Raw genomic sequence first — 15,801 nt, forward strand, 5'->3', positions numbered from 1 at the left:
GGAAAAGACAAATCGACATTCAGAAAGAAGATCCCAGTGAAAAAATCAAAGCTTTTCTAGTTTACAGACACATTGAAAGCTATCACATGGGATAATTACCGCAGTATTTCCATTAAATCACAGCATTTCCATCATCTGCACAGATTTAACTACATGGTTTAATGCCACAGGCTCAGCGCTTGTGGACTTTTACCATGCAATGACCATCTTTCCGATACTCATATCAAGAAATATAATAACTATTCCTCAAAGTTGTAACCTTGTCAAGGCACTTTCATCTATCAATACAGAGGAACATATACCAGACTATTTATAAATAATGAGAGACCTGCGAATCAAATTTTTAAATCAAACTACTGCTAGAACATAAATGAAGCAACTTTTAAAATTATTTGAACATATTAAGGAAGAGTCATTGCCACAGAATTCCACAAAGGAGCTAAAAATGTTAAAGTACAAGACAAGATCATCGGAGCGCCTCCACCATCCATTTCAATTCTTATTGCAAGGCACAAGGAACTTGCACGCAGTTTGTTTGAAGAATACATAATGGATAAATGTATAACTCAAAACTTAAACGGGTAAACAGGCAAGTTCAATTTTCTTCAAAGCCACCGCCAAATTTATAGCAGAAAAAATGCAATACATTTTTCCAGATTCCTTCTATTTACATTGGATATATAAAGAAAAAACAGCATGCCTTCTACAACTTCTACACAATGATTTCTCCTCTAATGAGATGGAGGAAACAACTAGAATAATGTATTATAACTATAAAGATGAAGCTCTCATTTGATGAAAAAGATCATGAAATTGATCAATTTTTTGTTCTTTTTTCCTATTTTTTCCTCTAATGTCTAATTGAAAACTCGCTGCCGTTAGCCCTAAAAGTTCTGTTTCTTCGGGGCAAATCAGAAGCTGAAGACCCAAGATCTGAACTGGGGCGAGAAGAGGTAGATCCACGCCTGCCCAAGAATGAGAAGATATTGCGAAATATCCGACCAATTCCTCCTCTCTGCTGAGACCTATTACCTCTTGAAACCCAGGAGATTCTCCTCGGCACACCCCCAGAATTAAACCCGCCGTCCATTTCAGTGTAAACAACAGGGAGCTGCCGATCCCCAGCCCTCATCCCTCCAGTAAATCTCCCAACTGCGAATCCTCCACCAGGAAGCCTCCATATTGTAAGTCCCACAGTCTCATCCTCACTGGAGGCAACCGGACTCCTGTCATCGCCGGCGGGATCCGTCATCCCACGACCGCTTACATCAGTAGGCATCTCATGCCTGCACACCGGGCACGAATTCCGGAGCGAGAGCCACGGCAAGATGCAATCTTGATGGTAAATATGCTTACAAGGCATCTCCCTTGCTTCAGCCCCGAGATCGAACGGTTCCATGCACACGGCGCAGTTGCAATCTTGAGATTTAGTGATCTCGATCGTCGGCATAGACTCGATGGCTGCCTTAGAAGCAGGCGGGTTCTCAAATCCACGGCCAGCGAGGCCGTTGATTTCGATCTGAGCGAGCTGATCTAGTAGCCGCTCCAAGCCAGAGCCCATCAAAAACCCCGACATGCTCGACGGTAGAGGGCGAAGGCCAGACCCCGTCCCGTCGTCGTAGTAGAGCTCAAAGCTTCTGCTAGATGGGCGATCGGCACCGCGGTCGCCGCTGCCGTCGGAAGGACCGCGGAGAACGATGACAGGATTGAAAGGCGAGCGGTCTCCGGTTCCATTGCGCCTGTGGCGACGCATTCTGATGGGCTCAGGTTGGGTTTCTGGGAAATCCCCACGGCTGCCAAGAAGATACCGGCGCGCGACGCTCGGCGAGTTCTCGAGCTCCTCTAGAAAGCCACCATCGCAGTCAGGACAGACGATCGCGTCCTGCGGCCAGACCCTGACAAAGCGACTGCAGCGGTAACACCAATAGGAAGATGCAGTCGCCATCGCCGGAGAAGAATGAATCAAAAACAGAACCGATCTGAGATTCCGAACGTTGATCCGATAAAATATTTTGATATGTCCAAAAGAGTAAGCTCTAAAGACAGATCATTGGAGAAAACTTCGAAAGAAACCTAATTAACCCCCAAAAAAAAAATCCTATCTTGCAATCTGGTAAGGAAGATTTGAAGACGAAACACTGGTTGACAAAATAGTTGGGGGCCGGAAGAAAATGAGAGGCGGTGACAAATATCCAAAAGTCACCGGTAGGTTTCGCGAGCTAAAGAGGACTGGAGAAGAAGTAATGTCGTGAGACGAGGAGCTTGGGGTTTTTATGCGATTGACGAGCTTAACGGCCCATTCACGCGGGCGCGGGCGCGCCTTCGACGCATTTCACTGCTTTAACGGCGTTCTGAAATGGCGAAAAATAATTGGATGCTGGACAGAGACTTAACGGAGCGGAAGGAACCGAGTTAACTTAAGTGGCAACCTCGCTGCCAAATGGTGAGTCGGTCAGCCTCCGCATCCATTTCAAAAGATGTTCACATTTAAAATTACCGAATTACCCTTAAAGGGTTAAAACGTAATTTCACGTTTTTAGGAGAGTTTCCCGCTTTTTCATGCATGCTACCACGTTGTGTCGGGATCGGCCAGCCTGGCGCACCGCGCCGTAGTGCGGGTCAATCATACTGACGAAGGAAGAAAAATTAGATGCTTATCAAAATTCGATTTAAAAAATATATAATAAATTAATTTATGCATTATTTCTGAATTTTATCTAATTAAATTTATATTAGGATTTTTTTAATAAAGTGTTTTATATGAGAATTTTAAATAAGAATATTTTGATTCAAATTTAACTAATATTTTTTATAAAAAATTAAGTATTAATATTGTATTAATTCTAAAATGAACTTAACAAATCCAAGATCTCTTTATTGTGACATCATTATGACACTTAAATGTATAACATACATTCTATGATCAACATAATCAATATGGGTTGTTTGATGTAATACAATAAATTTGTCTTGGATCTTCTCCATATATACAGAGCATGTCACTCTCAAATTCATAAATACACCCTCACTCTCCACATGAAGATGATATTTGGAAGATAGGACCTTAGGCTAGAGATTCAAGAGAGCCTATAAGACATAAATCTCGGAGCACCATCGATCGAAAACCCTCACCACCCGTCCGTCACCGTGAGACTTTCATTGATTGAGTATCATTACACATCCATCCAACCATTGTCGCCACCAGACCTCAGCATTGTCGCCACTGACAGGTCTCCGCCCGATCTGTCTCCCGCTGAATATAGTCCTAACAACTATTGTCGCCCAACTACGGTCCTTATGACCTCCACCCACCGATTATCTGTATCAACCCTTAAATTTCTACAAGATGTATTTTTCATCTACATGAATCAAATAATATATCATGGGTCATTATAAGTTTAATTTACAAATTGTTTTTTCCATAACATAGATATTGTTGTGCTCTAATTATGATCAATATTTTTTTGTTTTCTAATTTTACAGGCAATTTATATATGAAAATTAAAAAAAAAACATTTTAATTAATTATAGTTCCTTAAGAAAATGACACATATTGGTACAAGTGAGTTTTATAGGACCGTTAGATGTTCAGTTTTTTGCAAATTAATTTTACCAAACAATTCTAAATGTCACTTGATTTCACCAATTATGTTAGCACATGCCATCTTCCATAGTTGATGCACGCTATCGATATTAATTTAGGCGTCATCGATATTAACTTTGACTCCTAACATTAGCACTAGGATATACACTGAACTAAAATGATAATATATTTCCATAGCCCCAAATGTTATGTCACACAATAATCTTAATCAATGGATGCATCTCAATGTTATTTTAATAGTTCATCTCAAATAACTGTATTTAACATGAAAATAATAAATCAACAACCTGTCAACTTCGAGCCTATACTTCTGCATGGACAATCATGATTAATAAATATAGTTTGTTCACTTAAACTAAAATTTAAAATTTTACCATTAATTTATTTCATGTCAAGTTCATCACTATGTGTTCAGAAATTTATATATTCTTGCTAACAAATCAAAAATTTTAATGCCGAAATAACAACTCACCTTACATCGTATTGCTAATAATTTTAATTAAAATTCAGTTTTTTAAAAGCTTAGTTAAGCAACGTGAGTGTTAATGTTCAATAAATATTTCAAATAATAATTTAGGCTTCTTTTGGATTGGCTTCCTTATTGCTTTTTTTATGCAGATTTGTAGATAAAAATTTATTTTTTATACTAGAAAGCTGCTTCAAAAAACAGTAAGAAAGTCATCTCAAACAAAACGTTACTTGAGGCTTCGTTTGGGACGGTTTTCTTTTAATTTTTATACTAGGAAGCTGCCTTAAGGAGTAATAAGAAAGCTGTCCCAAACAAAACCTAAGATTTACTGCTTAAAGGAAAGAAGACTTGGGATATATTTAGGACAACTATATATTTTAATAGAGTTGGTTGTGAAATTATTGTGGAGATAACAATTTAACTATTTTAGTTATAAAAATTAATTTTCAGTCATATAAATTTTTAAGAAGTTGTGAGAAATTTTATAGCTTTAGATAATTATTTAATTTTTTAGTTTCTTATTTTTAGCTTGTCAAATATTTATAACTTCAAAATATTTGCGAAACCTTAATTTTGTAGCTTTATATAATTTTATATATTCAAAATAAATCAATAAAAATATCAAAGAGTTATTGCACAAATTATTTGGAAACCCTTTAAACCAATGTGACTTTGCAATTATTATTTATTAGCTTTGAAGCATCTACCTCCTAGTTCGCTTTTTTTTTTTTAGTTGTCACATGTTCAAACAAACACAGGTGTTTTCTAGCGCGTTTTTCTTTAAAACTTCGTTTGCTAATGTTTTGTAAAATTAGTATAGAAAAAGTAATTATTCAATGTTATTACATAAAAATAATTTTTAGTGTAATTTTTTTAATCAGTGCAAAACTAATGAACAAAAAGAATTTACAATTAGGATCTGAAAAATAAATTAGTAAAAAAATTGTTTTAAAGTAAGAGCAAAAGTAATGTCCAAAAATAAAGTTATAGTTGCGGTTTGAAAATCAAATCAGTAAAAAAATTATTCGAAAGGAAGCTTATGGCTTCATTTGAAATAGATTTCTTATTGCTTTATAAAATATTTTTTAGTACAATTAATTGTTTTGAAATAAAAAATTTGTGCTAAAAAACTAATTTAAAAAGTAGTAAAAAGTTATTCCAAATGAAACCTAAATCTTTTAATTGTGAGTACAAGAACGTGAGCAGGCACGGCGGGCCTCGGGCATGGGAGAGAGCGCTTGCAGGCGCGGGTGCGTTCATTGGCAGGTGCGGACGGCCTAGATGGACGCATGGGTGGTGGCTGGCAGGAAACCCAAAAATATGATTAGATCTTGATAGGGATCTTGAGATGACGACAAATTGTTGGTGGTGATCATCAGTTGTGACAATGATTAGTAATGGTATTCGACGATGATGACTGTAAAATGCAAGAGAGAGTATTAATTCACTTAGCTTCTAAACCCTTATGTGTGTAGAGAATGAGACTCAGTGTACCGCCTTTTTGATATGAGCATTTTAGTAAATTAGGCTAGAATTCAAAAAACCTCATCGTATGATCCATATTAATTTCTCTAATTATGAATTATTTTCTCAGTAATTAAGTGGTGTAATGATATCAAAATTAAGTGACATTATGCTCGTTGAATTCTTCTCGCCAAGATGCTTTTTTTTTTCACAAACATTAATATATTAATAAAAAACAGCAAATGTTACAGCATGGAAATAAGAGAGAAAAAATAAAAAAAGGAAAAATATAGCCAAAAGGCGGGCTCAGTAATCGGCTAGGACTACCAGCACCCCTGAAGACAAGCACAGACCATCCAGTAAGGTAGGAAACACCAAAGGTTGCCACAAGCTGAACCACAGGGGCGCGAACCCCAACCACATCATAGCCCATTTCTCGACGCAAACAGTCAATCAAACAGTGACATAGCAACTGAAACCCGAAACAAAACAACCAAAAAAGAGCCATTAGCGTCTACGACGCCCTCTCCCACGAAATCGCCCCCGAGATGCAGCAGATAAACTAGGTATAGTGCGAACCAAAGTGAAATCATTGCCAAGATCCGAACCCCCACACAAATCTGGAGACGCCAAACCACTTTCAGAAAATTCAGATTTCGATTCATACTATGACGATAACCAATTAATATGGTTCATAATGTCCAAACCAGACGAAACACCTAGCCGATTAACCAAAGCATGCGAATCCATCAGCTTAACAGGAACCTCAATAAAATAATTACTAACAGGATTACCCTCAACTCTCGCATCAGACGAAGGAACCACACTAGTCGACGGTAAAGCAGGAGGAAAAAAAGGAAGGGCATTTGGTGAGAGACCAACCAAAACAACATCCGAAACAATGTCGCCAGCCCCTAACCCAACATATTCCTCCACCATAATTACATTCTCCAACCCGCCATCAACGACTGGCAATTGGGCAAATTCGGGTTCAGAAACAGCAGGAGAATTCACAACACCACCCAAACCCGGTAACATAGTAAGTTCGGGTCCAGGTACATCAACACCACCAGCCATAATATCAGGGGAAGAAACAATCTCAGGCTCAATAGAGGGTAAAGCATAAAAAACATTCTCAGAGTTTGCAGCAACATTACCCAAAATTTCCGTCACAGAGGGAGCAACCTCCTTATCAACATTTAGAGCACGAATAGGAGCTAGAATATCAACCGGAATAGACGAAACAATAGGATTCCCAGATGCAGTATCAGGACGACATTTACCCGATACATGCCCTAAGCATTTACAAACAGCACAAAATTGAGGAAACTCATCTAACACCACATCCTGAACATAACCTAATGAATCAGAACCTAACCACACTTGCTTAGGGTAAGTTTTTTAGTAACGTCAAGTTCGACTAGAAGACGAGCATTCGACGGACGAGAGCCAACCGATGTAGCTTCATCGATTTTCAGAGGTTTACCAAATAATTCACCCAGACCAAACAGAATCCTAGGCGAGAAAAAATGAGGGAGAAGATGTGGAAAGGAGATCCATATCAGAACAATCGGCGACTCAATGCCGATGTCCAAACTAGGTAACAATTTGGTAAGTTTCATAAAACAATTGAAAACAAGATAAGAACGGTGACAAAACACCCTACAATAGTCTAAATCGTTTGACAGTTTGATCAAAATGTGAGAATGATGCAGAACCGTAACAGGAACATCACCGTTCAACTTCAAATTAAAAAAAAAAAATTGCGAATGGCATCGAGAGGCGGGCGTTTAGACGGAAAAAAACCGATTAAAGAAAAACGAAACGGTGCAGCAAGTTCTTGGATTTTCTCATCGAAAACCCAAAGGGACGGCAAGCCACGAAAGTTAGAAAGCCTCAAATCCGGGAAAGAAGAAGAAGACACAGCTAGAGCTTCAAGAAAAGACTTAAAATGAGAGATCCCACCAAAAAAATCAGGATCCATCAGTTTAATCGGCGCCATGCCGAACGGCTGACGTAAAAGAGAGAAAATCGGCGACTCAATGCCGATGTCCAAACTAGGTAACAATTTGGTAAGTTTCATAAAACAATTGAAAACAAGATAAGAACAGTGACAAAAAACCCTACAATAGTCTAAATCGTTTGACAGTTTGATCAAAATGTTAGAATGATCCAGAACCGTAATAGAAACATCACTGTTCAACTTCAAATTTAAAAAAAAAAATTGCGAATGGCATCGAGAGGCGGGCGTTTAGACGGAAAAAAAACAGACTAAAGAAAAACGAAACGGTGCAGCAAGTTCTTGGATTTTCTCATCGAAAACCCAAAGGGATGGCAAGCCACGAAAGTTAGAAAGCCTCAAATCCAGGAAAGAAGAAGAAGACCCAGCTAGAGCTTCAAGAAAAGACTTAAAATGAGAGATCCCACCAAAAAAATCAGGATCCATCAGTTTAATCGGCGCCATGCCGAACGGCTGGCGTAAAAGAGAGAAAATCGGCGACTCAATGCCGATGTCCAAACTAGGTAACAATTTGGTAAGTTTCATAAAACAATTGAAAACAAGATAAGAACGGTGACAAAACACCCTACAATAGTCTAAATCGTTTGACAGTTTGATCAAAATGTGCCGGGGGAGAAACTCGAAACCCTAGCGGAGTGTGGAAAAAACTCACCTTAGTACGTTGTTTAGGGTTTAGGAATAAATTCGTACATATAAAAACATGTGTAAAATTTCCAATATGCATCAAGTGTACGATTTGATCTCATTTATGCTCAAATCTAACCACTTTTGATATCGTTAGGTTCTTCTATTCGGAATGTTCAGTCTAATTATAAGACCTATACTTCATTTCAAATAATTTTCTTACTATTATGTTCTTCAAATCTCAATTATAATTTTTATTTAACTACAATTTGTTCACAATATTTAAAAAAATTATGCACTAGGAAGCTATTTTTTTAGCTTTCAAACAAACTACTTGTACTATAAAAGTTTTATAACTTTCTATACAAGAAGTCACAATCAGCATAAATGAATTCTTAAATTTATTCGTGTCAGCTTCTTAACCGTTTTTCTTTTTAAATATTAATTATAATTTTATTTAGCTAATAATACTTTAATTCATTTTTTTTAAAAAAATTATATGATAAAAAGCTATTTTCACACACATAACTTAAAAAAGGGCATAACCAAAAAAGAAAAAAAAATTAGGCAAATTTTTCATATGTGATAGTATTAATTATTCTGCGCAGTCGTCGAATGTCATTCGGAGATCAATCAAAATGTCTGTCACGCCATTCGCTAATGAATGCGGCTCGATATCATTGATTTTTGAAGAGCGTTCTGTGTCCGACTTCCATACATAATAATTTCTCATGAATAGATAGAGCATTAAGGAGAAATTTGAAGTGTATATGGAGAGATTATTAGGTGCGGAGTGCAGACGGGGAGAACCGTCCGCATAGTAGTATAAAATCCAGCTATGTACCGTTCGGTACCGCTGGGTACCACTAGGTACCGCTTGGTATCCTGTGCCTGTGCAGACGGTGCTCTCCCCCTCTGCACTCCGCACCTAATAATTTTTCGTGTAATATGACGGTTGATAATAAGCATGCTAAATACACGTGAAGCCGCTCCTCCATGCGCCGCCAGCTGCATCTCTTCTCGAATGCCGCCGCGCTTTAGGTAAAGTAGGAGGGCAGTTTCGGAAGAATGTAAATAATTGGTCTAATTCAGCGAATGCGCGGGCGGTGGGGACCGGTTGCGCTCCACAATGGGCAAACGCGGAATCCCACGTGTGCAACTCAGGATCAACCGTTAATTGAATCGCACGTGTAAAATTGGACGGCAGATATATCAACTTAACCGTAGAGAGCGAGACAAGACTAATAATTAGGGTTAAATGATTTTTTTTAGCTGAAAGTGCAAAAGGAAGTTGCCTGTAAATTATTTATGCCACGACAGAAATTAATTAATTACAAAGCGCACCACTTGATTTAAACGACCGAGAATAGGAACCAGCTGGAATTTGACCGGTCGTCTCTTTAGTGCAGATGAGGCGGCTGGGCCCACTCTAGTCTTATCTGTTTGAATATATTATATCATCTTTTTGAATTACAAATCTTGCGCAGGACAAAATGTCAAAATATTTGGTATCCTTCTCAACCACCCAATTTTAAGATGCTATTTATTTTAATTATTAAAAATGAAAGAAATAAATGCAAAATAAAATTTTAACATTCTGAATTTAATTTTTAGACATGATTAAAATGAGATAATTATAATTCTAATTTCTATAATTAATATTTTGTTAGAAAATTCATTCAATTGAATATTGATCACAATATAATAATTATATGAACAAGAAATTAAAATTATATTTTAAAATCATTCGAACTTTATTTTCAATAAATTTATGATTTGAATGAACATTTCAAATGAGACGAACTCATTAATGCTAAAAGTATTTTGATGTGAGTCAAAATGAACCTAAATTAAATAATGCAAGTATAACTAAAAACTTTATGATACTATTTGAAAGATTGAACATTCTTGAATCTTTATGTGCTAATAGATAAAATAAATGTCTAAGTTAGAAGAATCCAACGATTTCAAAATCATTTAATTTAAATGTTATTAAGACACTTATAAATATTTAACACACATCGTATGATGAAAAGTTTGTATATTTTGACTAAAATAATTAAAATGCAGCTACAAAAATGTTATAATAGATCATAATTATTCAATATGAAATTGAATAGTGCTTGGAGATCTAAAAAAATTCTAGAGCTTTATTTGTCAATCAATACAGACAGTCTACTTATGATCGGCATCGCCCAATTTATATCATTTGATCGCCATCGCCTAATCATCATAGCTTGACCATCAATGTCCAATTGCTATCACCCAACTATTATCTCCTAATTGTTGTCACATTATGTTAATTAAAACGACTATCATCACATGATTATTTTTAGCTAGCTATTAACCAATATTGACCTTATCATACATCATTATTTTTTCCACTTTTTTCGTTAACACGCATGAGATCAAGCCAATGAATCAGATTTTATTATCAAGTATTTTCAATTCAAAAGGTTTTCTTCGGTTCATTGTTCAAAGAAATTTCTTACTTTGTGATCTCAGACCTCAACAATCACAACCCAATTATGTCATATTCTAATTGATCAGGTTGGCCTAGGGAATTATTTAACCACTTTTGGATCTAATGCATGATGCATCCATTGTTAATAAGATTATAGAATATTATGTTTTAATTTTAAATAAGATCCAAAATGAACTCTTAAATTTTATGAATTGATTATTTTCATGTCTATTTAGGATATTTTGAATTTTAATATCATGAAGAATTCTTTTAAGCCTAGCAGATTACTCTCCTTGCATTTTTTTTCTAATCTTTATAAATTCAACGACTAATGTATACTTGCATATACTTATGCAAGTGCTAGATAGGTAGCTTGCGGATCACGATGAAAGAGCACACTCCCACTGAGGCCCAAAGGTGAACTTTTCTGATTCAACAAGAGCTATTGGTTTTGGAAACACAAGAGAATTTGCCTGAATGATCAACATGTGCTACTTGCTTGGGCCTGCTAAAGGAGAATGTCCCTCATAAGGGATGATTAAGGTTCCTTAAAGAGCAAACAGATTGTCACTCGTCACATAAGAAGATAGCTACCATGATTGTTTGCTCTCATCCAGAGCAGATAACCTCACTTAACGCAGCAGATAACCTCACTTAACGCTAGCCAAGCTCAACGTTAGGAAGTACCTACCACAAGAGTACCCTCAACTAGCCTTGCCACGACCATCTGAATTAAATCTCTCCTTTATCGTAACAATAGCTCACTCGCCAAGCTCGACGTTAGGAAGTGATTACCACATGACCCTCAATACATGAGTATGACAGTTCATACTAAGAGTCATTAAAATCAATATATTTTTTTTTAATATAGTATTTTTTGTGGCCCTTAGATTCCTAAATGTAAGAGGTGAAACAAAGTATTTTGGATCTTTTTATTGAGTAGGCTTTGGAGGTTCTTTAGCATTTCTTTAAAGATTTTTCTAGTAAAACTTTTTTTTTCTTCGTTGTCACACACTTTTCAGGACACCCTTCACCGAATTCGTTCATCCTTTTTAAAATTTGAATCCAACAACTACATTCATAATCAATTAATCAAAGATTTTTCTTTTCTTCTAGAGAAATTATCTTGACCAATAATTCCGCTCGCTACAAATTAGTCATCCAATCCTCTTCAAAGTAGAGGAATAACCCTAATTATTAACCATTTATCACTTTCAAGTTTATTAGCTTGTCCAATAGGCCATCATTAACATCTTCATCAATACCTATAAATTTTCCACTTAAAAAAATAATCTAATTTTTATTAATTATAATTTGTATATTACAATTTAGTCAGTTAAAGAAGAACAACAAAGTATAACTAATATCGAATTAATAAAAAAAATTCAGCTACTAAGCCCTTAAAAAAAAGAGTTAAGTTTACATGTAAAAAATTTAATGTTCCTGCTCTAAACATTTTACAATTTTATTTAATGCACGCGCACGCTCATTTAGATCTGTAACACAAAACTATATTTTTCTCTCTCTATAATACAAAAAATTGAATATATGTATTCTCCTATTTTCTCATTTTATTTAATAGACTACAATATATAAATATATATAATAATACATTTCTTGATCATTATAATATATGTGCATCTCCAATCAAACTCTAAACTTTCGTTTTTAGTTTTCGTGAGTCTCCACTCGAACGTCAAAATGAAACCAATTTTTTTCGACTGGGAATACTGCGACTTCAATGTTGACATCGCACTATTCACATAAGCCTATTTTTTAATGAAAATAAAGATGAGAAAAAAGAATCTACATTGAATATTCTTTTTTAGTGTTAAAAATGAAGTTCGATTAGAGATGAAATCCTGTTTTATATGAATATTACTGTATTTTGAAGTGAGAATTAAGGAGTTTAATTGGAGATGCCCTATGGATGGAGATTTTCGCGAGAGGATTCTATTGGATGTGATAGTTTTATCCTTGAATGAGTATTGGAATATTGCATCAAGGTCTAGTACTTAATTATAAATTGCAAAAAACCTATAATATGCAATTTGTTATTTGCTATAATTATTTTCATATTCTTTTTTGAAAAAAAAAAAAAATTGGTTAGAGTTTTGGTAGGTTTCACATCAGGCAATAACAGTATCAATAAATGATTCAACCTGTCAGTCTTTTTGGAGTCTGCAAAATTCGGATTAGGATTGACTCATTTAATAAATGGGCTATGTGATTTAGATTGATATGTGAATTCATTTTTTACCTAAAGATAACCCTTAATATTTTTTTTCTTTTAACTTTTTTATTTTTTTCCCTCGAATCTCCTAATGTTTATATTTCATAAGTTATAAATTTTTTCAAACCAGAAACGAGTTAACAAGTCAAATTCAAGTCATTTAGGTTGCTAGTGTGTCGAGTTAGAATTAATTTTTTGACTCATTAAACGGGTTAAGTTTGTGCTGAAGGGAGTCAAGTCGAATCAATTTTGAGTTGGACCCGAACTTGACTCGTCAACTTGTTTTGACAAGCCTAACAAGCAACTCTTGTAAGTACATTTCGTTTCTTCTAAATTCATTTTTTATAGTTTTATTAATCATAGAAATTTTTTGTAAACTCTTTTAAGTAATCTTTCAATCTCTTTAGTTAAATGAAAAAATAAAATATGAAATATTTGCATATTATATATTCCAAATTTAATTAAATTTAGTAAAATATTTTGAAAAGATAGGAAATAGTAGAAAGATATGAACAATTTTGACATATTAAAAAATTTTCTATGATACATCAATATCACATATTAGATATATAATAAATTAATTTTCATATGCTTTTAATTCTTTTAATTTTTAAAATGTCCAAACATATACAAAATTTATTGAATGATTAATAGAATAAATATCTAATCAAGTCGCTTATAATATTAAATATTTATCAAGATTATAAATGTGATAAATATTTTAAAACCTTTCATGCTCATTATTGTGTCCTGGAATATTCGTGGCGGTAGAGAAATATAAAGTTTAGAATCTTAGCTTTGTACGAAGATCCGGCACGCAATCATATAGAGAGAGGGTGCAATATTTATAAAAGACAAGAAGGATTTTACGTGGAAAACCTCTGAAAATGGGAAAAAATCACAGGGTCTAACCCAATTTGAATGAATCCAATAGTATTTGTAGTTGATTACAATTGAGGCCATTTTTTGGGGGAAGGCCTTAGCTTGATGTACATCATATATAGTACATTACATGGTGGGAATACAAAAAATTACCGTTAATGTGTTTAATTGGTAAGAAGGGCTGTCGTCGATGGGTGTGATGTAAGTCGAAAGGGCCATAGTTGGCGGGCATCGGAGATCGGAAGGACTATAGTCGGTGGGCGCGATGTAAGTCAGAAAGACCGTAGTCGGCGGGCAACAAAGGTCGGAAGGACTGTAATCGGTGGGCGACGTAAGATCGAAAGGACTATAGTCGGTGGACGACATATGTCTGAAGGATCATAGTTGGCGGGCGATAGAGGTCGAAAAGACTATAGTCGGCAGGAAATGGAGGTCGAAAGGACTATAGTTGGTGGGCAATGTAAGTCGAAAGGATGACGTCAGGTATAAGTCCAACAATAGACATAGGTTCAGCATCGGATAGAAGTCCGACGAATGTCTGTCTACGGGCAGAATTCCGATGACGGGTAGAAATTCGATAGAATTCTAGTGGCGAGCAAAAGTTCGGCGTCCAGCAAGAATCCGACGACAGGCGAAAGTCCAACATTTAGTAGGAATCCAGTGAAGGGAAGAAGTCCGGTGTCATATAGGAATCCGACGACGGGTGCAAGTCTAGCGTCGGGTGGAAGCTTGTCGCTGGACAAAAGTCTTGCATCAGATAGAAGTCCGACAATAATCTGACTACGGGCAGAACTCCGACGTTAGATAGAAGTCTAATATCGGGTATACAGAAATCTGACGACAAGCGAAGGTCTGGCGTTGGTAAAAGTTCGACATTAGTTGGAGGCCGGGCAGAACTCTAGCGTCGGTAGACTGCCAGGTGGAAGTCCGACGGTGGTCGAGGAAGAGTCTGGTAACAAGAGAGTTCTCTTTCTTCTCTTTCTTTTCTTCCTTCTATTCTTGCTTCCTTGCTTAATTCCGGTGTCAGATTGTGATGGGGCAAAAGTCTAGCGTTGTTCGACTGCCGGGTGAAAGTCCGGTGGTAGTCGAGGAGGAGTCTCTTCCTTGCTTTCTTTTCTTCTCTTCTTACTTGGGCCTCTTTCTTCTTCCTTGCCTCTCTCCCCCATTCTTCAATGAAAAATGAGGGGTCTATTTATAGTTCTCATAGAGTGGCACGACCAGTAAATAGGAAGAAGATCAGGGGTGAATTGGGAGTGGTTTGAATGAACGACCGATGTTGAATCTCTTGATTGTGGACCGTTTATTAGGCATTTGAATGTCTTAATGATATCATAATTCAACAATACTGGGCTCGTTGAATTCGTCTCGTCGAGCCGCTCGATTCGATTATAAGCATGTCAATTTTGGAAACCGTTTAGTAATCCAAATTATGGTTTAAACCTTCCAATTGTGCTTCAGGTCTTTGATTTGGACTCATTTGTGCTCGGATTGTGTCGAATTTGGTGTCGTTGGGTTCGTATTTTCGAGACGTTCAATTAGACTACAAATTTGCTAAAATTGAAGTTCAAATGGTCTCCAAATTAATTTTTGAAATTTACAATTTGATTTTTGCCTCGAGATTCATGCCCGATCAAGAAAATTGTTTGATGATATATCACTCAAAATGAGTATTTTATATAGATATTTTATCATTTAAATATCATATAAATATTGTCCTTACTTACTTAATCTAATTATTTAATAAGTAATATTTTATTTATAAAAAAACAAAAACAAAATCAAAATCAAAATAGAAATATAAAAATCTAAATTTTTAAAATTTTGGATTTTTTTTGTGAGAAAATCAAAAGTCTTTATTTTGTGGTCAAAGCTTAGTAGTTCTAAAATCATGAGTTGTTTTCTAGCTTTCTCATATTTGATGTCCTTCTAGAAGGGTCAAATCCTTCTTAATTTAGCTAAAAGAGCTAAGCTATCTTCTTTTGGTCAACAAATCGAAAGTCTGGTCAGAGAAAAGGCTTCGTTCGCCCCCCTTACAGAAAAT

At 35.7% G+C, this 15,801-nt stretch overlaps 1 protein-coding gene across 1 annotated transcript; it reads right to left on the bottom strand.

The window, feature by feature from the left end:
* Positions 1 to 573: 573 nt before the first annotated feature.
* On the bottom strand, positions 574 to 2,240 carry LOC110096069 (probable E3 ubiquitin-protein ligase RHC2A). Its single transcript, XM_020821839.2, has one exon. It carries the CDS (start codon positions 1,943 to 1,945, stop codon positions 851 to 853), a length of 1,095 nt encoding a protein of 364 aa, XP_020677498.1. The 5' UTR covers positions 1,946 to 2,240; the 3' UTR covers positions 574 to 850.
* Positions 2,241 to 15,801: the final 13,561 nt, after the last annotated feature.

This window comes from Dendrobium catenatum, unplaced genomic scaffold (assembly GCF_001605985.2).
Source record: "Dendrobium catenatum unplaced genomic scaffold, ASM160598v2 fragScaff_scaffold_982, whole genome shotgun sequence".
NCBI lineage: Eukaryota > Viridiplantae > Streptophyta > Magnoliopsida > Asparagales > Orchidaceae > Dendrobium > Dendrobium catenatum.

Excerpts from the sequence above, each read along its gene's own strand:
- LOC110096069 (XM_020821839.2), bottom strand. The coding sequence starts at position 1,945 with ATGGCGACTGCATCTTCCTATTGGTGTTACCGCTGCAGTCGCTTTGTC.